General features: G+C 43.4%; 2 protein-coding genes and 1 long non-coding RNA gene across 6 annotated transcripts in view; 2 read left to right on the top strand and 1 right to left on the bottom strand.

Annotated features, from left to right (window-relative positions):
• PPP2R2D (protein phosphatase 2 regulatory subunit Bdelta) overlaps nt 1–7,176 on the top strand; it is a 29,566-nt gene extending 22,390 nt beyond the window's left edge. For 2 of the 3 annotated variants that reach the window (XM_053388859.1, XM_053388860.1), the window contains 5 exons: nt 1,155–1,332; nt 2,463–2,627; nt 3,288–3,457; nt 3,551–3,642; nt 4,889–7,176. In XM_053388859.1, coding sequence (XP_053244834.1) covers nt 1,155–1,332; nt 2,463–2,627; nt 3,288–3,457; nt 3,551–3,642; nt 4,889–5,168 — 885 coding nt within the window. In that variant the 3' untranslated portion in view covers nt 5,169–7,176. The remainder of the gene's footprint in view (nt 1–1,154; nt 1,333–2,462; nt 2,628–3,287; nt 3,458–3,550; nt 3,643–4,888) is intronic. The other variant, XM_053388861.1, reaches the window with a different exon arrangement.
• A 3,931-nt stretch (nt 7,177–11,107) lies between these two features.
• On the bottom strand, nt 11,108–21,452 carry BNIP3 (BCL2 interacting protein 3). The gene is made up of 6 exons (XM_053388856.1): nt 21,163–21,452; nt 17,163–17,340; nt 15,819–15,903; nt 15,532–15,638; nt 15,278–15,427; nt 11,108–12,846 (listed from the first exon to the last, which is right to left on the bottom strand). Exons 1-6 carry the CDS (start codon nt 21,206–21,208, stop codon nt 12,792–12,794), a joined length of 621 nt encoding a protein of 206 aa, XP_053244831.1. The 5' UTR covers nt 21,209–21,452; the 3' UTR covers nt 11,108–12,791.
• Nucleotides 21,445–22,229, top strand: LOC128414103 (uncharacterized). Of its 2 annotated transcripts, none has more exons than XR_008330581.1 (3): nt 21,445–21,552; nt 21,694–21,790; nt 22,203–22,229. It is a non-coding gene; the product is annotated as an uncharacterized LOC128414103 (long non-coding RNA). The 2 variants fall into 2 exon arrangements; XR_008330580.1 differs by having other exon boundaries at nt 21,694–21,842; nt 22,203–22,225.
• The last annotated feature ends 3,309 nt before the right edge of the window (nt 22,230–25,538 follow it).

Genomic DNA, 25,538 nt, shown 5'->3' with positions numbered 1-25,538 from the left:
TATCATGCAAAGTAGAAACTTGATTAGATACTTGATTTTTTTGAAAGCTTCTAAACATCTACTTAGAAAACTATCAGGTTGGAAAAGCGCTATAACTCATTGCACCATTTTCTCTGTATAAAGAGAATCTTAACTATAAAATCTTACCTAAACACATAATTTTGCATGAAAAAGGTTGCAGCTGCAGTCCCTCTCATCTCCAGGTACACCTGGATAAGCTCTGTCTTTAAAGCCACTGCCAGTCAGTACTGTATAGAGAATACTGACCTAGATGTAGCCACAGTCTGACTTGGTAAAATGAAGCTTCCTCTGTTCCTTTAATTCAAGACGTTTAACTCCCTTGAAACGTCTACAGTTAACCTAGTCATCTCAAGGACAATTTTATCTGTGTATTTAATACTGTTCTTTACTGGATGTTCTGGAACATTCTTAAGCTATTTGAAAACAGGAAAAGGTGATTCTACTTATGGTTGCATATTGGTTAAATTTGCATTTTTGAAAACTTGCACAATGTTATACCACTCTTGATTGTTTTTGAACACTGAAGACAGGCTGCTAGAGAGCCTTTTCAGCTTAATCTTTCACAGGCACAGAACAGTTTGACAGTCGCCATTTAAAATATCAAGCTACTTTTGAAACAGTGATGTACAAATTAGCATGCCAAAAGTTAGAAAGCAAGATGTCAGAGGAATGTAAAAGGACTTGATACACATGTGGTTCTATAGGTCTGAGTCATGCAGTTTTACTTGGTATGCTAGCACGTTTATGCCTTGTGTGTTGACACTTGAATTCTAATTTTTAGAATGGATTTGTGATCCCTGACTAGAGAAGGGTGTTGAGTTGATTGAGATCTGAAATAGTACACCATTAGAAATATCAAAGTCTTCAAAAGTAGGGGGTCTATGGCTTGGCTTTTGAAAAACAGGGTCCACAGTACTTAGCTAATTGAGAATCACTAATTTAGGGTATATTCAGAAGTAGTTCTGCTTGAGCAAAGGGCTACTTAGTACTATCTTGAATGCAATCCAATGCCAGATCATTCCAGCAACTTTTGTAACGTTAAAGATTTTGTAACTTTAAGATATTGTAGTGATTAGCCCTTTAAATAAATATTTTATGTAGTAGTGAACTTCTCTCCCTTTCTCTATTTTTAGGTGCCAATATTGAAACCCATGGACCTAATGGTAGAAGCAAGTCCCCGAAGGATATTTGCAAATGCACACACATATCACATAAACTCTATTTCAGTAAATAGTGATCATGAAACGTACCTTTCTGCAGATGACCTAAGAATCAACCTGTGGCATTTAGAAATCACAGACAGAAGTTTTAGTATCCTTTTTTATATTAGATACATAGGAATACTTAATGCTTAGTAGCTTCTTACAATAAGTATTAATGGCCTCAATCAGTTGTTCTGAATATGATAAATCATCTGTTTTATTTTGTTTAGTCTTTTAAGACAAGGGTAGGGAATCTCTGGTCCTCCCAGGTGCTGCTGGACTATAGTTGCCATCATCATTAGCCATGCTGGCTGAGGGTAATGGGCACTGAAGTTAAATAAAGTTTGGAGAGCCTACATGTTCTCCACGTGTTCTTTAGAATTTCAGGAGTTTTGAGTTTGGAAGAGCGAAAAAATGCAAGGCATGTAAAAATGGTGGACTCTCCTTCCTTGGAGGTATTTAAGCAAGTTGGATGGCCATCTGTCATGGATGCTTTAGCTGAGATTCCTGCATTGCAGGGGGTTGGACTAGATGACCCTTGGGACCCTTCCAATTCTATGATTCTATGAAATGTCGGGGAGGGCAAGCATTCTTCGCAGCTGTCTTGTGCTGTCAAAATAATGAGCGGTAACAGTGCCTTGTAACTTCTTTCTGCCTTGAACTCTTATGACTCCCAGTAAACAATTCTTCTCTGGGTTTTGCATTTTTAAAAATAATATTTAACTCTCATATGCTAGAGTTCTGTTTGGCAACTATATTAAAGGGAGCCCAGAGCAGTGATCAACATAGTGTCTGATAAGACCACAGCCAAATGATAGCTTTAAAATGTACAGTGCATTATTGTGTTTCTATCCCCTCCCAAAGGCCTGGACAAATTAAATTCAGTCTGAACATGGTCGGGGAAGTGGGTGCTTGATTCCCCCCCCCTTCCACCTTGAGTCCCAAATATGAGGTGCTGCTAAGAGAAAGCTGTCTCTCATGTTCACATGCCCCGACTGTTGGTGGTGGTACTCTGAGAAGACCCTCTCCCCTCCACCCCTGTTGTAAACTGCAGGTTATAGAGAATGGTGATCCTTCAATTGTATTTTAGATGATAAACTGAATGCTAGAAATGTCAATTCCAAATAATATAGAATTTGGGTACAGTTTTTAGATTGTTTATCTCCCTGTATTGCATACTTTGAAAGTTATATTTTGAGGAAAACAAATCTATATGAACCTATACAAACAAACTTTCAGACATTGTAGATATAAAGCCTGCTAACATGGAGGAACTTACAGAGGTGATAACGGCAGCAGAATTCCATCCTCATCATTGTAATGTGTTTGTCTACAGCAGTAGCAAAGGAACTATACGGCTCTGTGATATGCGTTCATCAGCTCTTTGTGATAGACATTCAAAATGTAAGTATTTTCTCAGTTTTCTTTACCACTTCTCAGAAAAAAACCAGGTATGTTTTCTGTAAAGGACGCGGGTGGCTCTGTGGTTTAGACCACAGGGCTTGCCAATCAGAAGGTCAGCGGTTCGAATCCCTGTGATGGGGTGAGCTCCCATTGTTTGGTCCCACCTCCTGCCAACCTAGCAGTTTGAAAGCACATCAAAGTGCAAGTAGATAAATAGGTACTGCTCCGGCGTGAAGGTAAACGGCATTTCCGTGCGCTGCTCTGGTTCACCAGAAGTGGCTTAGTCATGCTGGCCACATGACCCAGAAGCTGTCTGCGGACAAACACCAGTTTCTCAGCCTATAGAGCGAGATGAGCACCGCAACCCCGGAGTCGTCCGCGACTGGACCTAATGGTCGGGGTACCTTTACCTATACCTTTATGTTTTCTGTAAACTAATATTCTGTTTATTGGTAGAGAACATCCCAGTGTCTATCTGGGATCTCACCATTCCAATGGGCATAGAATACATGGTGTCTTGATTTTTTAGGGCACATTTCAGCAACTCTTGTGGGGCAGAGGTTGGAAACCACTGATATGGCTAAGCCTTGGTTAACTAAAAATGTTAAAGTATAAACCCTAATAGTAAGCAGCTTTTCTGTCCACTTTCACAACTTTCAGTCTTTGAAGAACCTGAAGATCCCAGCAGCAGATCATTCTTTTCAGAAATAATTTCCTCAATATCGGATGTAAAATTCAGTCATAGCGGTCGATACATGATGACTAGAGACTACCTTTCAGTTAAAGTATGGGATCTCAATATGGAAAACAGGCCTGTAGAGACCTATCAGGTACAGTGTTTGTGCGTTATATTTTATGATAATAAAGATTTCTTCCCAAAATTGAACACGTTCTCATGCTCTTCAACACTTATATATTTTAAGGTTCATGAATATCTGCGAAGCAAACTTTGTTCACTGTATGAGAATGACTGCATCTTTGACAAGTTTGAGTGCTGCTGGAATGGTTCTGATAGGTAAGGCTGACTTGTGTAAGGAGATTCGCTTAAATGCTTGCCTGAACTGAAAATTGGTGGTGGTTTTAATTTAAGCAGAAGGGAAAGTGAGATCTATGATCCACACTGGGGCTGGTGAGCAGGGCAGGTGACAGCTTAAACTTCTACTTTAGCTTCCACAGTAGTTCTCGGTGCATCTATATTAGTTATGTCATTGTGTACTTAATAACTTGCTGTAGTTCATCCTCAAAGTATATGATGGGTAGCATGATAAAAACAAATGTGTTGCCTTAGGAGGAAATATAAATTCAGTGATGGTACATTTGCTTTGTGTGGAAAAGAGAGGGGGAATTCCTGGGATCAGTCCTCGGTATCTCAGACTTCAAGCATGTGGCCTGGTTGCTGCCAGAAGAAAATTTTGTGTGTGAATTGAATGGTATCTTAGAGATGGTTGGCTGCTTGAAATATCCTTTGGTGTGGAAGTGGACAACCTTTGTTCTGTTAAGAAGCATATTCCTTTGGGGGTAAACTGTTGGGATCCGCATGCCAACTGTGGGCCAAACCCCAAATTGAGTGGGGCCCTCCTTTTTTTCTGTCTTCCCACCCAGTGGGCTGTTAGTATAGAGACAGATTGCTCTTGCCAGTGGTCTGAACTGATCATTTGCTGCAAGAGAGCTGTTGCCAATCAGTTGGTCTGGCTAAGCTGCTTGTAAGAGACAGCTTATTATTTACATGAAAAACATGATATACATAGGAAAATACTAATAGGAATGCCTCTAAAGCCATTGTAACTATCCATTAAGGTCTGCAGGAGAGGCCCATCTTTTGTGCTTCTACCTCTAACTGAAGTTCAGGGAGCAGGGGCCTTCTCTGCAGCAGCACCTCATCTCTGGAATGACTACCTCTCAGAGGCAGGTCTGGTACTGACATTGGTTCCTTTCCATTGGTTAGAGAATATGCACCCCTTCCCCCACTCTTAGGAGGAGTGAGAACTGTAAGGAGCTGCAGCAGTTTGTTGCCTGTTGATGATCTTGCATATTTTAAGGAAATTTTAGACTGTTTCACTTACGTGTGTGTGGTTATTTTATTGATGTGTTGTTGTTATCTTTCCCTGAGATTTCCCATTGATAAACAAACTAGTAATAACAAATAAATAAATAGTAAGGAAAAGGAAATTGCGACCCCCCTAAAATTGCAAGTAACTTGACATTACCTATCAGAAGTAACCGATGAATAAAAAGTTGTTATCTTCTCTTTTCCAATGCAGTGCTATTATGACTGGCTCATACAACAACTTCTTTAGGATGTTTGATCGAAACACACGGCGAGATATTACATTAGAGGCTTCAAGAGAAAGTAGCAAACCTCGTGCTATCTTAAAGCCCCGGAAAGTGTGCACAGGTGGCAAGAGAAAGAAGGATGAAATAAGTGTTGACAGTCTGGACTTCAATAAGAAGATCCTTCATACAGCATGGCACCCTGCAGAGAACATCATTGCTGTAGCTGCCACCAATAACTTGTATATATTCCAGGACAAAATTAATTAAAGACGGCTTATCTGAGGACAAAGTTGTCGTCTTGCATAGTTAAGCTCAGTTGTTTATCTGTCAGAGAGATGGCCTTGTTGTCCTCCCAGTAAAGAACATTGATGCACTTATTTCCCTTTATAGGTAAAGGAGAGAAGCTGGCCTGGACTTGAGTTCATGGTGTATTTCTGCCTTCAGTGAGGGAGAACGTGGAATTGAATTTTTGTAAACGAAAAAAAGCCCACTAGAAGCAGAATTGATGGACAATACTCAATAAAGGCCAATATTCAAAACAAATGTATTTATTTAAGTCTGAGCCTTCCTTTCCAGTTGATAGACCAAAAATCTAACACCCAAGAAACAAATTGTCATAAAAATGTAATTTCTATCTCACGTGCTCTTTATCTGCTGTAATATTTGGGCCTTTCAAAACATATATTTGTGCTTTATGCCTGTAAACATTCTTTCTCTGGCCTTCATCTAAGCTTTAGGTGTTTCTACCTTTGAGCATATAGGTAAGTCTAGAGTTGGGTGTGTAGACAGGTTTTTCATGTATATTTACTCACCAACTGTATCTATAACCACACCTTCCGGTGTAAACCACTTAATAAAAATAACAAACTATAAAAAGTGTTTTTAAATCTGAAAGTATGTATTCAGTCTTTTTTATTGCATGTATTGAGATTGTGCAAAATAACTCTGACGGAAAGATTTGAAAATAGTTTGTCCCAAAAATATTAGGTTGTATCCAATGCTAGTCCTGCTCTGAACAGGCCCATTGAAATTAAGACACGTGACAAACAGGCTCATTAATCTCAATGGCTCTACTCTGAGTAGAACTTAATTGAATACTATCCATTTTTTGACAGTATAAGCAGTTTAAAGCAGTATCTACTGCTTCAAACACTAAACTGAATTTTTTTCTCCAGTTGTCATCACCTTAGCTTGTATTAGTTTTTTGTGTAAGAAGGGGGGGGCATCATATGGTGCGCAGAAAAGACAAAGTGTAAAGTACTTGTTTAAAGTTATATACAGCCTTAAAGGAGCAAGATGGTCTTTTACATCAAAACCTTCAACAAATCACTGCTCTGGTTTAACAGTAAACATGCCTCAATATGTGAGAAGCATACCTTAATGTGCATTACTACTACTTCTTTTTTTAACCTTTAGTCCTTTTTGTTCCATAGAGTACACTTTTTAAAAATATTACAACTGGGCATAAGCATATGCATACAAAACTTTCCACTGCAGTCCAAATGTGTATGTTTTTAAACTTGATTATGCCAAACAGGAGCACAACTTAAACATGTTTTAACTCTTACTCCTGGTCTGTAACACCAGGAGATCAAGCTGTCTTGAGGCTGAATACTGATGTGAAAATATATTTGTAGAATACTGAGTTTCCACTAACAGTAGGGGGCTGCAGAAAAGTTATGGGGTCTCTCTCGCTCCTAGAAGATATGTGATTAACTCCCAGTATTTCACTGTAAGCTTCTGTGGGAGAATACTTGTACACACAAAAAGAGTGGGCACACTTTTAATAGCATCAAGTATCTTAAATACTAGCGCAAGTACTATCACTTGCTCCAGACTTCCTACTAAATGTGCCTATGAAATCCTCCTTAAAATTCAGGCCCTTTAAGCTTCCAGGGTGAAATACTTGTGTGTGGTTTACACTCGAATTTTAAAGAAATGAAGGTTTAATATGATTGCTAGAGTCCGATATGAATATACAAGAGCAGCATGTCTCTGTTCCTACCCTATCAATTAACGTCCATAGAGTGCCACTCTTGTTCGCGATACAATAATAAATACTAATTTGGGGTTTCTAAAGATAAAGATTAAAAATCGTATACTGTATATCAGTTGTGACACTATTTGCAAATCTTGAAATGTGGAACGGTTAGGTCATTTAACCATTAGATTGACTTTGTTCCTTAAAATACATGAGGTAAATACAATGGGATTGTACATAATTGTTCAATTATTTTGACCAAAAAGTTTAATAAATTTTAAATGTTTACCTGCACTTGCTCTGTGTACTTTGAAACTTTTTCAATGTACTCTTCCCCCCTAAAATTGCATCTGAATTGTCCAAAGCAATGTCTTTCAGTATGTTCAATGTTATTTTCACTGTACAAAGTAATCACCAGTAGCTGCTACATGAGAGTAGCTTACACCCAGAGATAGATGCCAGCCACACTTCTTTGCATAGATGTGACATGTCTACTGTTTTCTATAGCATTCTTTGGGCTTTGGGCCCATTCAGGTGTATGCTGGAAGATGCTATGATTCCGTATTTCAGATTTAAAAAAAATGTTTTCAATGCTTTTAATGCTAGACTGTTTGCATGTCCTCTTCTTACTCCCCTACTAAATCATAGCAGTTAATTGTTTTGCAAAGCTGTTAGTTGAAATAGCTGAGAAACATGAAATGCTTAAAGAAGCTTGCTGTGACTAAGTCAGAGGTCTCTTGGTGTAAGGGATAGCTTTGAATTGTGCATTTAATGTAAATGGGTTGGATTCTAAGTTTTTTCCTCAGTAAATGAAAGGGATTCTTTCATTCAGAGAACAGAAACTTGAGAATCCAAGTCACTGTGTTATCCAGCCTGAGCAAGGTATTTAATACTCCATATTGAACATCTTGAAATTGGAGTTAGACTCCATTTTCCTGGTTCCAATCATACTATCAGTCTTGCATGTATTTGGATTGCTTCGTATTATTAAAATGTGTGCTTATGTTTTTACAGCACCTTGAAAAGTACTGTTGATTCACAATGAAGATAGTCATGTTCAGCTTTTTCATCTTTTCTGTAACATCCTCCCATTTGAATGATAAAGCAATTGTGATGAAATGTAGGAACAGTAGAATCAACTTAGTAATACTGCATTCAACTTTTTGACTCTTAATTTTTAGGTCTGTGAGAGCTTTAATGCATAAGCAATGCTGTACTATTTGACTTATGCTATAATTTCAGAGAATATAAACTCAGGCATATTGTGAGGGCTTCCCCCCCCCTTTGAAACATCTGGATAATCCCATTCAGATCTTACCATGAATATGCAGATGCTGGCTGGCTTATGAAGAGTCATTTAGGATGCAGGCAACTGTGGATCCCAATTTGAACTGGGCCAGGAAGGAGCCTGAACTTTGGCTCCCAATGTATGACCACAGCTGGCTGCATTCAGGGTGAGAGGCCTGCTGACAGTCTGGCACACATTCCTTTCAAATCGGCTCTGTTTCGGCATCTACCAGTTTGGGTTTTGGAATTGATGATGGGTCACTGGAAAACGGCATTTGTATCCTTACGATGGGCCACTCAAGGGCCCTGGCTAATACTGTTTCGCAGAAGTGTGCTTGTTCACTTCCTTGCTTTTGTTTTGATAGGTGCTTGGAGGGTGCTGGTGCTCATTTGTGGCCGCAGTTTGGTGTTTCTGGACCAATCACAGGGTGTGGCAAGATGCTCATGGAATCCAGTTTGAGCTTGGCTAAAGTGCCTGTGTGCAGTGGGTTGGGTAGGCATGGTATACAATGAAAGTGCATTTTGCCAGCATTGTTCAACCCTGTGCTGGGGCAGTGCACTCATATTTTGGTCATTTACCTAGGTGGAAACTATTTTGCAGTTGCTGAAGATCAGTGTTCAAGTCCATTTGGAATTCCGGGTCCTATAACAGTGGAGGCCCAGGGCCTTGATTGTGTGGGCTGAAGCTCCCCCAAGGTGGGTTTGTCAGGATTATGTTGACCCCCAGCTATCTTAATTGGGCATGTCAGAAGATAAAAAGGGAAGTCCAGCATGATACTATTCACCAGTATGTTAAGATGGAATTTCGTGGCTGAATGGGCTCACTTCTCCAATATGAGTAACAATAAAAAAACAAAAATAAACAATATTTTTATTTAAAAAATAAAATTGTCCAGTAGCACCTTAGAGACCAACCAAGTTTGTTCTGGGTATAAGCGTTCGTGTGCATGCACACTTTTTCAGATACACTGAAACAGAAGTCACCAGACCCTTCTATATAGTGGGAGGGTGGGGCGGGGTTTTTCTCAGGAGGGTAGTAGGAAATGGGTGATTGACTCAATGGCTATGGTAAACCTGTTAACGACTGCAATTAGTCCTACAGGAAAAAGCAAGGGATAGTATGCAGATGATTAGCATACGTAATGAGACAGGAATCCAATATCTCTATTGACGAGGTCTCTCCATAATTTTCAGTTTAGTGGTAAGTTGCAATTCAGCAACTTCCTAAGTCATCCGCTGTGTGCTTTGGGCAATGTAATTTGCTGCAGGTGGGAGAAGAGTGACTAAGCAGAGGCTTGTCCTTTTCTGTTGCAGGTACATGTAGGACTTCTACAGATTAGGGTTTGGCAAGTACCCTTGGTGATAAGCAATTTGCCTTCTGTGGCCTGTAAACTCAGTATGGTTCCATTTGGGGTGGGTCTGGAAGACTTTTCTTACCATTTATGGGTGGAACTGACAGAAAGGTGGGCTTAAAACCCACCCCCTTTCATGCGGCACGGTTGGCCTCTGAGCAGTTTGGTTCCTCCACAGTTAACACTGCAGAAAATAGGCATAAAATCATGGCCCCATACTTCACCCCAACTTCACACATCTCAAACTTACTTATTCACACAAAATAGAGTTCTTCATCTCCCTAGACTTCCGACATGTTGACACACAGGGCTTGTAAAATATGAATATAATTCAATATCCGGCTTGCTTGTTTTTAAATGCTAGAGTTCTGAGAACTTTTTTCTATACAAAGGCATTTGGTTCCCAAATTCTATTCTACAAAGATTATTCTGCCTTTAGATAGCTATGTTCTGTGCTAGTGACGAATGCACAGAAGTGCCTAAATTCCACAGCAGGGATGGGGAGTTTTTTCTGTAGGCCACATGCCAATGGTAAGGGATGAAGCCCATGGCAATATTGCACTCTTTCTCTGCTAGCAAGTCTGCCTTGCCTTTGGATTTTATTTTTGAAACGTTTGACAACTGAACATCCTTAGCAGCACCTCTTCCTCATTTTACACATCTTGACTACTGATAACACATAATTCAAAAGCAGTGAAATATTTACTCGCTTTATTGTTTTTGTATAGTAGCAATAAACTTGTAATATACATTCAGTGGAGTATTTCACAGCTTTACGACTTTGTGAGTTGCCAGAAGATGAAGTTCTAGATGTTTTCCATTCATGTTGTGAAAGCCAAAACAGTACTATTCTAGCACAATAGTTGCACAAACTCCCACTAAATAAATGAGATTCGTATGCAGTACATACACAATGGCAACAGGAAGCTTCAATCAAGAATCCTTTTTTTTTTCACTGCCTATCTCCTTTTGCTAAATCAAAACAAAGCTACCACTTCATTTTATGTACAATGTCCAGTTTAAAAAGATGGGTTTCTTCTTTAAATGTGCCTTATCTACTCAAATTTGCAAAACAGTAAAGTAATGGTCTTTAATGATTTTACTAAGGCCCAGAAATGCACAGCATTGTCCCCATACTTTGTATTAATTCCACCCCTGATTTTTTTATTTGCAAACTGGCGGGGGGGGGGAATAAATAATTCAGTAATTAAACCATTGTCAGCTGACATTAAGAATATTCCATTCATCCCGATTCAAATGTATAAATTAATATAAGAAGTCCAAATGGGTAACTGAACAAAATTGATGGATTTACTGTAAGCCATGCGTTCAGACACAGCAAGGAAATTTATGGAGTTCCTAAGGAAGCAGTTCTGCATATTCACTCTAGCAGGAGAGCGCTTCACATGTCCATATGCTTTTGTACTTGTGTGACTGCTTTTTCCACTGATGGGCGTAGGTAAGTCCTTGCAAGCAGGAAAGTTTCCATCAGTTAGAATACCCACCTATTAATAGTAAAATGGCTTAGAGTCATCTTTCCGTATGAAGCAATTTGGTGACTGGCGAAACAAAGACACACCAGTGGCTCACCACATTCATTTAATCAAGATATTTTTAGACTACTTACACAAGAGAATGACACCAAACTGGGAGAAGTTGTCAATGCTGCAGAAGACAGAATTGGGATTCAAGATGACCTTAACAGATTGGAGAAATGGGCCCAAACAAACAAAATTAATTTCAATAAGGACAAATGTAACAATCGCCAGCCGCACAAATAGAAGATGGGGAACATGTGGCTTGCCATTGGTGCATGTGAAAAAGATCTAGGGATATTAGTAAACCCTAAGCTTAACAGTGATGCAGTAAGAAAATAGGCTAATGCTATTCTAGGCTATATCAATAGAGTATTGGAAAATATACTTGTCTTTGGAAGTGCTTGACTACCAAAATGCCTTGGTTGATAGTTGTAAATACTGTAGTACCATACACAAGCATCTATTTAACTCATAATAAGTTTCTGCAAAAACAACATTCCTTGCTGCTTTTCAATAAGGCTGTGATGATATTCAAAACTTATTTAACTGATAAAATCACAACTGGAGTTTTGTATTTAAAACCATTGTTGAACTTGCAAAGATTCAAGATGGGCAAAAGTGTAAAAGTTGCAAATGTTTAGCACATGTTCATCCTTGTGTAAAACTTGATTTCAAATGGGCCAATTGCTAAAACCTGCACTGAAGCCTAGTGATAGCTTGCACTAAGGCACATGTGCCTGTAAAAAGTTCATTAATGGGTAATTCTCAAGAAAATTGTTAAGACCAGATACCTCTGAGTATCAGACATGAGGGAAAACAAGGCTTTGGGCTCAGCAGGTCTGCCATTCTTAAATTGTGACTGGCTAGATAGCTTACCTCAGCAAGGGTAATCATTGGATATACAGTGGTACCTCGGGTTACATACGCTTCAGGTTACAGACTCTGCTAACCCAGAAATATTACCTCGGGTTAAGAACTTTGCTTCAGGATGAGAACAGAAATCGTGCTCCAGCGGCGTGGCAGCAGCAGGAGGCCCCATTAGCTAAAGTGGTGCTTCAGGTTAAGAACAGTTTCAGGTTAAGAATGGACCTCCGGAACGAATTAAGTACGTAACCAGAGGTACCATTGTATAAACTCTGTGTTGCAGGCTTATTTACCACACTGCTTTTACTTCTGTTGCATATGCATTTCCCTTTTTAAAACATAATGGAAAGATCCCATACTAAAACTCACAAACCTGTATTTAGGATTTAGAGAGGTATCTTAAAGAAAATCAGTAAACTGCTTCACAGACTCCAGCCTTTAGAAATGTACGGCCATAATACTCTTGACCAAATATTCTTGCTATTCAATCAAGTTGTACCAACAACAACCCAAACCAATTTCTTTTTTACAAAAGTGAAACAAGACGAACCGTTTAATCCCTTACTACATAATTTTCAATATAGACATTTTGTTCACAAACACACAGTTCATTTAAAGACCTCTGTCAAAAATTTGCTTTTATGACTTGAGCGACAAGAGGTTAGTTTACAAAGGAGTCGTTTGGTGTTGGTTTTGAATCTTTCCCTCTACAATTAGAAAAAGCCCCAAGAGCACACAACATTTAGGGACCAAAACATACATAGCTGTGTCACTTCTGCACGCACAGGAGTTCCTTTTCGTTCACCATTTTGCATGTCTGGATGAATGTAGTCATGGTTTTTGTAGGAGATGAAGATTTGTTCCCATCTTATAACGAACTGCTGCTGTAAGCTGTAGTTGTCAACCGTCTTCCGATATAAATCCTGAGACCAACAAAAAGACAGCCAGTAACTGCTCTGCTTAATTTTGAAAGGGAGTCAGATGATAGGGAACTCCCTTTTCCTCTTACTTTGACTACTCACTATGCTATAAAATTGATGGGAATCTGGTAGGTAAATATACCTGATACCACAAAGGATCCAGCCTTCTAAGCAGCTGGTGACCTACACAGAGGATGAATTGGCTGGGATAGGTTAAGCCAGGGGTAGTCAACCTTTTTATACCTACCACCCACTAATGCATCTTTCTTGATGGTAATTTTTTCTTATCACCCACCAGTGCTCGATGGAAGGAGGATTAAGCTTGTGCCATAGAACCCCCTACCACCCACCCAGAATCCTGAAACACCCACTAGTGGGCAATAGGGACCAGGCTGACAACCCCTGGGTTAACCGAAGGAAGGAAAGCTTCGCATCCTAACACACCTGGAGGGTTAGAGGGGCCTGTTGAACACTGTGGGATGGGGGGCTGGAAGAACATTTTCCTCACACACTTCCTGATGGTGGGAGCCTTATCATTTTTCTAGGCAGTTTCAAGGAAGCCTTTCGTAAGCTTGGAAAACTTGGCTCCATCTGGGTCATGTCCATGTGAGCAAGTAATAGTTGTGAGCTTACTTGCACGGCTGAAATAGCCTCCATTGGATGTCTGTTTCCAATGGATTGCATCCAGTGCTGCTGTGCCTACTGTGTATAGCAGATTTCTGCTTATATATCTGCTGCTGTGTACAGTGGTGCCTCGCAAGTCGAACGCCTCGCAAAATGAAAAACTCGCAAGACGAAAGAGTTTTCCGTTTTTGAGTCGTTCCGCAAGACGAATTTCCCTATGGGCTTGCTTTGCAAGAAGAAAGCCCATTGGGAAATCTCCGGGGACCTCTTTTAAATGCTGGACCTCTTCTGAAGGCCGACGGGGGGCAAAAGTCTTTGCTCCCCCCCCCGCCTGCCTTCCCGGGATAGCGGAGAAGCGCAGCGCGTTTCTCCGCTATCCTGACGGCTTTTGAAGACTTCTCCGCTGTCCAGGGCGATCTTAAAATGCTGGCGGGCGGCAGCGAAGGATTCGCTGCCGCCCGCCAGCATTTTAAAATCTCCCTGGGACAGCAGAGAAGTCTCCGCTGTCCTGGGGGCTTTTAAAATGCTGGCGGTCAGGAGGAAAGCCCTGTCCCCGGAGCTTGCGGGGTGGGAGGTGGGGAGAAGGGCTTTTCTTCCCACCGCCAGCCTTCAGAACAGCCTTCTGAAGGCTGGCGGTGGGAAGAAAAGCCCTTGTCCCCCCCCCCCCAGCCTTCAGAAGAGGTCGGGGGACAGACTGTCCCCGGACCTGGTCTGAAGGAGGTTTCCATAGGAATGATTGATTTTCAATGCATTCCTATGGGAAATGGTGCTTCGCAAGACGAAAAACTCGCAAGAAGAAAAAACTTGGGGAACGAATTAATTTCGTCTTGCGAGGCACCACTGTATAGCAGATTTCTGCTTATATATCTGCTGCTGTGTATAGCAGATTTCTACTTATAGAACAGATGCATGAGTGGTTTTGATGCATGAGTGGAACTCCAGATGCACAGCGCTGGACATCACTCAATACCTTGCACACATCTCTATGCCACTCACATTAGATGACAAAATACGAAATATTGAGGCACTGAAAAAACAAACTTGGGGGTGGGGGGTGGGATAAAATCTGGTCCACTTCAAGGATCAGAGGCAAAGCTACTACAAAGTCAGATTTCATGTTTTATAGCTGTGATAAAATGTCATGGCTGCCACCCATCTGGGATGAAGGAAATGCCATTCCATTGCTGCCATTCACTCAGCAGCAATTACATTTCTGCACATTCTAATATTGGAAGACTGATCATTACCCTGTATCTTTATAGCACAGATCTGTCTTCTTCTTTTTGCTGTCATCACTTTAAAAAAGGATAGATTTTACCCCATTTTGTTTTATATATACCAGTGTCTACCATAAACCTCAAATATCACTCCAAAGGCTTATTGAATGATTCCCTGAATGCAGATTCTGTCCATGTAACCATATTTGATCGTGATGGGCAAATTACATTTTGATGGAGTTTTCACTGCAAGTTATCTTGTAGATCAGGAATGGGGAGCCTGTCTTCCAGATGCTGGACTACAAAAGACCCATCCAGCATGGTCAGTGATGGGATTTGTAGTTCAGCAAAATCAGGTTCCCCATCCCTGCCGTGGATCAAAACATTTGGAAGTGGGCCAAAGCGTAGTGAGCCTAGTTTTTCAACTATAAAGCCATCTCTGTGCCTTAAAAAAAAATGAGCACTGTATTTATGTGTTACTCTCTCTTCGTGTAAATTAGTCAACACATAAGTTGGTTATGTTTCTGGGAGAAGCACACTAGACTTCTGGTCCCCTACAATCTCCACACTGAATTGACTGAAGGACTCCTTACCCTAATCCAATGGCAAGCAGATGGGAAAGCAACAGAGATGGCAGAAAAACCTTCAAAAATTCAGCAGAAAAGATGCCCCCTTTCTTCATCACGCTCGTGTTTCTCATGCTGAGGGTAGCAGTGCGCTTGGGGTGTTTAAACAGAAATTCCCTAGTTTGTGACGAGAAAAGAAAGAAAGAATTCAATCTGTAAAGGTCTGTCACCATATTCTGTACATATCAGCCGGGAATCAAGGCAGCTTCTGTCACACTTACTTGGGTGGAATGTTTTCAGGCCTGCTGGACCAGTCCCACATCCAATCAGAATTTTTCTTCAAAAGCTGTTCAACTTCTTTCCTTCTTTCCTGAAAATCTTCCTCAGACTAAAAGAAGAAGAAATATAATCAATTGGTTTGGATGCTATTTCTGAAGTGGGGGGTGGAATACACCTATTCAGCTTCTTTGGTCATTTCCACAGGTTCCCCATCCCCACACCAGACCATTCGATGGCTTGGAAAAGGCATTCGGCCATCTGGCAAACTTCAGAAAAGGCTCGGCTTTACCTGAGAGCTATTCTTTTCTCCGCTGCCATGGCTCTCGACTTCAGAAGCTCTGTGAATGTCCTGAGGCGTCTGGGATCGAGGAGGACTTGGTAAAGAGAAGTTACAGGGCATTAACCCACATGGAACAAGGTTTCTAGATTTCGTTGCTTTAGCTGCAGGACCAAGGCAGTTCAGATTCAAATGCCACAACTCAGCTACTAAGCTCACTGGGTGACTTGGAGCCAGCCACCATCTCTCAGCCTAACCAACTTCACAGGGTTGTTGTGAGGACAAAACATGCGGGTGGGTGTGCCTTTGTGAAGAACTATGCCTTCTCAGCTACTTGGAAGATTAAAATGGAGGAAATAAATACTCTCAAGATAAGCATAGAAGAAGAATGCTGAAGTTCTGGGAGTGCATACCCTCCAACATTCCTCATTTCTCACTCCCCGCCAACTGACCCTCCTTGAGCCCCCATTTTGTGCGTCCCCACCCCCGCAAAGCATTTCCTATCAGATGATGGGCAAGTGTCACCATCACTACATCAACAGTACCCTAATCGCTTGTTTTCCATTTGGGGCTAACAAAACACGGGCCACAGTAGCAGCATACATAAATAACCTTTTCTGACACCTGGGAATTTCAGTCTGAATTATCTGCAACAGAAAGGACTCTGGGGTTTTTAGGAAAGTACTTTTAAACATTTTTTTTCAATTCATTATGGATCATTTCCCAATTGTCTTTTACTCTTATACAAGTCCGTAAAGAGAGACATACTAGGATCAAATCAAAAGGGACATGGGTGGCTCTGTGGGTTAAACCACAGAGCCTAGGACTTGCCGATCAGAAGGTTGGCGGTTTGGATCCCTGCAACGGAGTGAGCTCGCGTTGCTCGGTCCCTGCTCCTGCCAACCTAGCAGTTCAAAAGTATGTCAAAGTGCAAGTAGATAAATAGGTACCACTCCGGCGGGAAGGTAAACAGCGTTTCCATGCATTGCTATGGTTCACCTGGTCATGCTGGCCACATGACCTGGAAGCTATACGCCGGCTCCCTCGGCCAATAAAGCGAGATGAGCGCCGCAACCCCAGAGTCGGCCACGACTAGATCTAATGGTCAGGGGTCCCTTTACCTTTACCTTTAGGATCAAATCAGAAGCTGAGATGGCTTTCATAATTCTGAGACTCTCCCTGGAAAATGGGGGCACTTGGAAGGTATGGGAGTGGCCTCAGCTCTTATCCAGAGACATTGATTGGATCAGGGCCACTTACATCATCTCACAGATCTGCCAGCCTCTTAAGACTACATGCAAATAAATAGGAAAGCACATCCTTTGAAAAGATCAAGTGCTCTCTCTTTTGTTGTACCTGTCACAATGGGAGCTCTCTCGCGAGCTGCTTCTTCCAGACTCATGCTGGGCATCTAGAAGGATTTTCTCCATGTCGCCATTGTGAATAGAAATCGAGGCTGGGCCTTGCTCCTGGCTTGTTGGCTGGGCACCGTTACCATTCCCATTGCTGGAAAAGTGCAGCTCCACCCAGGAACCTGCTCAGCATATGTTTAGAAACAAAACAAAAACACAATTGCGTATTAGGAAGCCTTCAAGCAGTTTCATTTGCCGGCATTCTGTTCCAAGCCTGTCTTAATGGCCTCCTTCATGCATTCCAGGAAATGAGCAGAGTATTGCCTGTTAATAATAAATCTCTGCTCTAATAGGATCCTGCAATGATGAAGCCTTTTCAGTCACCATCAGAGCACAGGAGTTAGGTCTTCACCCTATGCTGTCTCAACCCCAGCACCACACTTGATGGTCCTTTCATAGATCACCTAGTTCCCACAGCAGAAGACCCTACTGTGTATGAAATCTGCAAAAAAGCATGTTCAGATTAGGGACGTCAGACGAACCAGTCAGAAATGGGCTATCAAATAAACGGACCTATCTTGATTTACTTTGTTTCCCGGAGGCATAGAAGAGGACCTCCAAGGGGGGAAATGATCCACCTCAGGCACAAAGTGTGAGTAGGATGCTTAGTAGCAGAAAATTCATTCAGTATTCCAAACATGGTAGTGATACTTGGCTTGGAATCTGGATTAACAAACAAACACTGTTTTTCTTTTTCCTTTTTAAGCATTGCAAGTCCCAGGCTGCTTTATACATTAATGGGTTGTCTTTCCATCAGCCACAGTGCTGGGAAAAGCACAATTTTAATTCAGCTAGATATTGACAAATATAAGGCTCCATGCACACAACATTATATTCTACATTCAATGCACACAAGGATATTGGAGGAGGGGGTTCCCTCTACCTAGCCGGCACACAATATGGACCTATTACATATTTCATGCCCCTGAAAAGCACTTTCCCACAAACTTACTTCATTCCAAAAATAAAAGCTGAATTGATTCTGCATTACCCACCAGAGCGTCCATTTGAAAATGGATGAAGGCAGCTGCCCAAGGACGTTGTGGGCGGGCATATACCAAGACCACAATCGCCACTTCCTTCTTCACCTGAGGCATATGCAGGGCAGAAAAGACATAGCTAATCTAACCAAGGGGAGGGTTTTCAAGTCCGTAGGACATAACCACACCCACTCTTGTGGAGGGCAGGATGCAGAAACAATCTAGATTGAAAGCAGCCTGTTCAAGACAAGTATTCATGGTTCTTTACTGAGCAAAACTACTTCTTTGCACCACAAATGAAATACGGGTTGTCCATAGCTTAAGAACAGTATGTGAGAAATTGCCACTTTTTTCCTGTGGAAGAAACAGCATCCAAATACTGCATGTCTCCAATCCCTACCATAAATGCTGGTTTTTAAAATTAAATGTGGATGTGGGGGCTGAGACTAATTATACAGCATTGTGAATCTTTCCGTTCAGATTCAGTAAGTTTTTATTATGCACAATCAAAGGCATCTTACAAATCAGTTCATTGTCCTTGTCTGTGGCCTGCTTCTGGAGACTAAAATCCCCAGGATGCTTAGTAGCAGGAGAAGGAAGGAAGTTAAAAAAGGGGGAGGGGGGAACCAGCACAAGCAACATGTCAAACAACCGCAGGCATCCCTGTTGCCAGATTGAAGCTATAAATAGCCTTCGGATTATATATTATACCACCTACTACATAAGATCTCCTGAGCAAAGAAGTCCCTCTGGGTCACTTTGAAAAATAAACAGTCCCTGGGAATTGTGAAATACCCTCTTTCAAAACAAAAGTTATAAAAGGCACCAACAGTTTTCAGTCACATGGCATAAACAGACAGCTGGCAGCCTGTGCTTCTGCCTGCTAGGTCTTGAAGCTTTCCCAAGCAACAGAATCCCATTCTGTGAGGGAAGCTGCACCAGTTGAATTTCTGCCGCAGAAAGAGGGGAAGAGAAGCCAGCTAACAGAACTCCAAGAGAAGCACAAGGTGGCAGTCAGATTTGATATCGTCGTCATTAATGTATTAACTGCCTTCTACGCAACAGTCCCAAGGTGATGTACAATAAAAACAATTTTAAGAAGTTAAACACACACACACACACACACACACACACACACAGTAAACACATTTAAAACAAAACTGACACCATACAAAACACACACAGCAAAGACTCAGTTATCCAGCTTGGGAAGTGCAGATAGTTGGTGCCTGCCGTAGAGCAACAGGAATACTATTTCACAGAAGAGGACAGCCACACTAAAAGTCTCCTGTGAGTAACTATGGAGCAGGCTTCTGAAAAATCTGGAACTTGCAGGAGAAGTTCTTCCACAGATCGTGGGAAATAAGCTGAAGTAGAGTTTGGAAAAGACTACAAACTCCAACTTATTTTCTCCTTGTTTTGTATTTCAGAAAAATACAACTAGAACCCAGCAAGAATTCTGCCAGTGTACCCTATACATTCAAAATACCAGGCAAGCAAATAAAATTTAAAAAGAAATCTAAAAGTATGGCTGATGGTGCAATAGGATGTTTCACATACTGTGCAAGTTTTACATTTATAGCTGCTAGTTTGATTTCACTTCCCTTAAGCTTTTTTTTTTTTAAGGCGGATGGGGCATATGCATCAGCTCTAGTCACTACAGTGTAGGTGGGGCAGTCCTATATGAATGTATTAAGATCACAACGGTACAGACTGGAAGATTTTTGCTTCCTACATAATTTTTCAGCGCTACATCTTGGGAGCTCATATACATTTTGTATATCACAGTCCTCAGCACATTTAACTTTGCATGTTAACTGCACATACATGAAATCACATGCTTCACAAGAATCAGGTGATGTGTAGCTAAAATCATTTCAGGCTTGGTAGAAAGTTGACTCTTAATAATAATAATAATAATAATAAATTTATTATTTATACCCCACCCATCTGGCTGGGTTTCCCCAGCCACTCTGGGCAGCTTCCAGCAAAAGATTAAAATACAATAATTCATCAATTTTTAAAAGCTTCCCTAAACAGTGCAACAATAAGAATAATATAAATCAATACCAGCACATCCGCTTTGCAACAGACTTCATATTTAGCAATACACCCTGGTACTGTTATTATTACTTAATGATCCAATTACTGGTATGATCTACATCCCACTGAAGTCAATAGGGAAATTCCCTTTCATGTTACAATCTACCTTCAGGTTTCTCATTGTATGTTGGTAATAAAACCCAGGACTGCAGCTCCTTGAACAAGCACCGTATGTCAATAATTTCCGAAGGCCAATTATTTACAGCCACAAACGTTGCATAAAGTTCTGAGTAAAGGGTCTATGAGTCATGCAGGCAAAGGTGTCATGAGCACAGATGGGAGAGAGCAGGGATGACTCTCGCAACAATAAAAAAAGTGCCCTGGATCTGCCCGTTCTGCACTTCGAAGGCCCTGAGCTACACAGCCCTGTGTCTGAACAATACTTGCCCTCCTGGTTGGCACTTCAGCTGGCCAGGAGCATTACACGGTCGGTGCGAGGCGAAGGAGGAGAAGAAGCAGCAGCAGCCGCCCATTTCCAAATCTTAGAGAGAAGTCAAGTTATCGACAGCCCCACCAAAACGAGAGGGCCTTGGCCAGGAAACGGGGGCAAGCTTTCACCCTGGCATTTCGCCATCCCATCTCTCAGCTTCTCCTACCAGTGCCATTTCCCCACGAATTTCAGAATCGCAACCACCGTTAGGGGGAAGGGGAGGAAAAACAAACAAACAAAGAGTGACTTGGAGAAATCTCTGGGGTTCAGAAACCAGGCGATCAGAAATCCCCAATATCTCTGCCTCTGATCAGCCTAGAAGAGCCTCTCTCCCTCCCTCCCCCCAGTAAGACTTTTCCCAGTAGAGGCCCAATGGTAAAGGGGACCTTAAGGCTCATACTGATTTCATGACAAGGAGGCCGATCCCTTACCCTGCAAGTTCTCCTCTTGCACCCCCAGCCCCTCGCTCGCCGACATGGCTCCTGGGAAAGAAGCGCGTCTATTTTGGAGTCTCTCTCTCTCTCGGCTGCTCTCTTCCCGCTGACGCCGCTGACAGTAGCAGCTGCTGCCTGTTTCGGGAGCCAGCCGCGCACGCCCAGCTGATCGACCCCAGGGAGAGATCCCGTCTGTTATTGTTATTGTTGCTGCTGCAGGTTCGAGGGAAGGTGACGTCGAGGGAGAACGAACGGCCCGGATTGGCTGGCAGGCCAGATCTTCGCCACGCCTTCTCCTCCTCCTCCGGCTGGCGATGTTTGCAGTCAGCTGGCTGCAAAAAGCGAGCCGGGGTAGAAGCGCAAAGAGAGCAAGCGTGGAATCGGGAGGTATGTAAATAGCAACCCTTGCAGTGATCGCAGTATTTTGCGAGGTTCCCCAGCAAGGCGGCTCAGCTGTCCCCACCCACAACAGGCCTGCTATGCTCGCGCAATGGAATTGTTGTTATTATTTCTTATTATTATCCGGAGCACTTTAACGCAGGATTTAAACCCACGAAGAGACCCTGCCCACCGGACCATCAACTTGCATTGCACGCTCCGGATTGGCTGGAGTGGGTGGCAGAAGGTAACCGATCCCGTATTGGTCGCTGAGCGTGGCTGGACTTCTCTCTGATTGGGTGAGGAGCGGGGTGGGGTGGGGACCTCCAGGAGGATCCCGTCGCCACGCAGCCTCCTAGTTAATCTTTAGATGAACGATTGTAACCTCCTGTTCCAGCATCGTCTCGTGCAGCCCTTAAACTCGTGCGCTTGCTAGGCAACTTGTTGACCTGTCCAGCTTGGTCGTCTGGGAACATTAACCCCTTGCTAGCTGCAAAGGCTCTTTCGCTTCCTGCGCTGTTATCTATCACTTTCCTGGTGCGCAAAAAAAAAAGTGCTATTAAGCTTTCGCAAGCAAATGTCTCCTGAAAGCTCCTTTACCCCACTAGCCTATTTGATAATCTCCCTATTGCCTAAACTACGCCACTTCTGTTTCCTAGGCCTAGGGTAGCTGTGTAGAGCAATAATAATAATAATAATAATAATAATAATAATAATTTATTATTTATACCCCGCCCATCTGGCTGGGCCTCCCCAGCCACTCTGGGCGGCTTCCATAAAAACCAAAAATACAGTAAAATATCACACGTTAAAAACTTCCCTGAACAGGGCTGCCTTAAGATGTCTTCTGAATGTCAGGTAGTTGTTTATCTCTTTGACATCAGCTGGAAGGGCGTTCCACAGGGCGGGCGCCACTACCGAGAAGGCCCTCTGCCTGGTTCCCTGTAGCTTTGCTTCTCGCAATGAGGGAACCGCCAGAAGGCCCTCGGCGCTGGACCTCAGTGTCCGGGCAGAATGATGGGGGTGGAGACGCTCCTTCAGGTATACTGGACCGAGGCCGTTTAGGGCTTTAAAGGTCAGCACCAACACTTTGAATTGTGCTCGGAAACGTACTGGGAGCCAATGTAGGTCTTTCAAGACCGGTGTTATATGGTCTCGGCGGCCGCCCCCAGTCACCAGTCTAGCTGCTGCATTCTGGATTAGTTGTAGTTTCCGAGTCACCTTCAAAGGTAGCCCCACGTAGAGCGCATTGCAGTAATCCAAGCGGGAGATAACCAGAGCATGCACCACTCTGGCGAGACAGTCCGCAGGCAGATAGGGTCTCAGCCTACGTACCAGATGGAGCTGGTAAACAGCTGCCCTGGACACAGATTTGACCTGTGCCTCCATGGACAGCTGTGAGTCCAAAATGACTCCCAGGCTGCGCACCTGGTCCTTCAGGGGCACAGTTACCCCATTCAGGACCAGGGAATCCTCCACACCTGCCCGCCTCCTGTCCCCCAAAAACAGTACTTCTGTCTTGTCAGGATTCAACCTCAATCTGTTAGCCGCCATCCATCCTCCAACCGCCTCCAGACACTCACACAGGACCTTCACCGCCCTCACTGGTTCTGATTTAAAAGAGAGGTAGAGCTGGGTATCATCCGCATACTGATGAACACCCAGCCCAAACCTCCTGATGATCTCTCCCAGCGGCTGCATGTAAATGTTGAAAAGCATGGGGGAGAGGACAGAACCCTGAGGCACCCCACAAGTGAGAGCCCAGGGGTCTGAACACTCATCCCCCACCACCACTTTCTGAACACGGCCCAGGAGGAAGGAGCGGAACCACTGTATGACAGTGCCCCCAGCCCCCAGCCCCCCAAGACGGTGCAGAAGGATGTTATGGTCAATGGTATCAAACGCCGCTGAGAGATCCAGCAGAACTAGGAAACAGCTCTCACCTTTGTCTCTAGCCCGCCGGAGATCATCAACCAGTGCGACCAAGGCAGTTTCAGTCCCATGATGAGGCCTGAATCCCGACTGGAAGGGATCCAAATGGTCCGCTTCTTCCAGGCGTGCCTGGAGTTGTTCGGCAACCGCTCGCTCAATCACCTTGCCCAAGAATGGAAGATTTGAGACTGGGCGATAGTTGGCCATCGTGGCCGCATCTAAAGATGGTTTTTTAAGAAGCGGTTTAATAACCGCCTCTTTCAGCGGGTCTGGGAAGGCTCCCTCACGGAGGGAAGCATTCACCACCCCACGAAGCCCATCGCCCAGTCCTTCCCGGCTAGCTTTTATAAGCCAGGATGGGCAAGGATCCAGGAGACAGGTGGTTGGTTTCACTCGTCCAAGCAGCCTGTCCACATCCTCGGAGGTAACAGATTGGAATTGATCCCACTCAATTTGACTAGACAGAACTCTAGCACTCTCCCGCCCCGGCCCTGCTCCCACGGTGGAGTCTACTTCTTCCCGAATCTGAGCGATTTTATCTGCAAAAAACTTTGCAAAATCATTGCAGGAGAACATGTGGCCCATACTGGGCCCCGATGTTGCAGGTGGTTCCGCTAAATTGTGAACCACCTGAAAAAGTCTCCTGCTGCTGTTTTCTGCAGATGCAATAGAGGCGGTGAAGAAATTCTTCTTCGCCGTCGCTATCGCCACTTGGTAGGCTCGACGTTGAGCTCTAACCTGTGTCCGGTCAGATTCGGAATGAGTTATCCGCCACCGGCGCTCTAGCCGTCTCAACAATTGTTTCATTGCCCTCAGATCCGTGGAAAACCACGGGGCTGTCCGGGCTCCATGCAATCGGAGAGGGCGCTTCGGAGCCAAACAGTCAATAGCCCTGGTTAACTCCACATTCCAGCGGGCCACCAGGGAATCAGCTGAAAGGCCATCAACATGGGATAAAGCATCCCCTACCACTCTCTGGAAACCATTTGGATCCATTAAGTGGCGGGGGCGGACCATCCGAATTGGTCCCACCTCCCTGCAGAGGGGATGGGTTGCAGAGAAGTCCAGTTGCACCAGGAAGTGATCTGACCATGGCACTTCTTTCGTTTCGCTTTTACTTAGTGTCAGATCACCAACATCCATAGAGGTAAACACCAGGTCCAAGGCATGTCCGCAGCTATGGGTTGGGCCAGACTTATTCAGGGACAGCCCCATGGAGGCCATGCTTTCCACGAAGTCCTGAGCGGCCCCTTGTAAGGTCGTGTCGGCATGGATGTTAAAATCCCCTAGGACGACCAAGCTAGGTGTCTCCAGGAGAACATCCGCCACGACCTGAAGCAGCTTGGGCAGGGAATCCTTGGTGCAGCGGGGAGGTCGGTACACCAATAGGAATCCTGTACTGCCCCTATTGCCCAACTTCCAGAACATGCACTCGGAAAACTGGGTCTTCCCAATAGGACGCCTGGTGCAAACTAATGACTTCCTAAAAATCACTGCAACCCCCCCTCCCCGCCCACATGACCTGGGTTGCTGTGCGTAAGAGAAACCTGGTGGACAAGCAGCGGCAAGGACAGGCCCATCTGCTTCATCCAACCAAGTCTCTGTTACACATGCCAGGTCAAGTCCTCCATCCATGATCAAGTCATGGATGGCAGTGGTCTTATGAATCATTGACCTAGCATTGCACAGCAGCACCTTCAGGTCATGTGGGTATCCCTTGCTGATTCTAGTATCCATCCGGTCAGGACCAGACCCGGAGGCAGGAATAGTCCTCAGACAACGACTAAACCTGCCTCCTCTGTAATGACGTGGTCTAGTCTTAGCGTAACTCCTCCTCCTACCCGTGATCACTGAGATCGGTTGCCCCAGTGCATCCTCCCCTGTGGAACCTGCCCCAGCCATTTTGTGGGCTGGGGCCCACTCCCCGGCAGCCCTGACCCCTCCCCCTAAGAACAAAATAAGACCTTAAACAAACAAACAAAACCAATAAAACAATACAAACAAAAAAATAATAATGTAAAAATTACAAAAACATCAAAATCAAAATAAAAAAATTCCCCAAG

Source organism: Podarcis raffonei, chromosome 5 (assembly GCF_027172205.1).
Source record: "Podarcis raffonei isolate rPodRaf1 chromosome 5, rPodRaf1.pri, whole genome shotgun sequence".
NCBI lineage: Eukaryota > Metazoa > Chordata > Lepidosauria > Squamata > Lacertidae > Podarcis > Podarcis raffonei.
The sequence above is the reverse complement of the archived record's forward strand: the minus strand, read 5'-3'. Positions and strand labels throughout refer to the sequence as shown.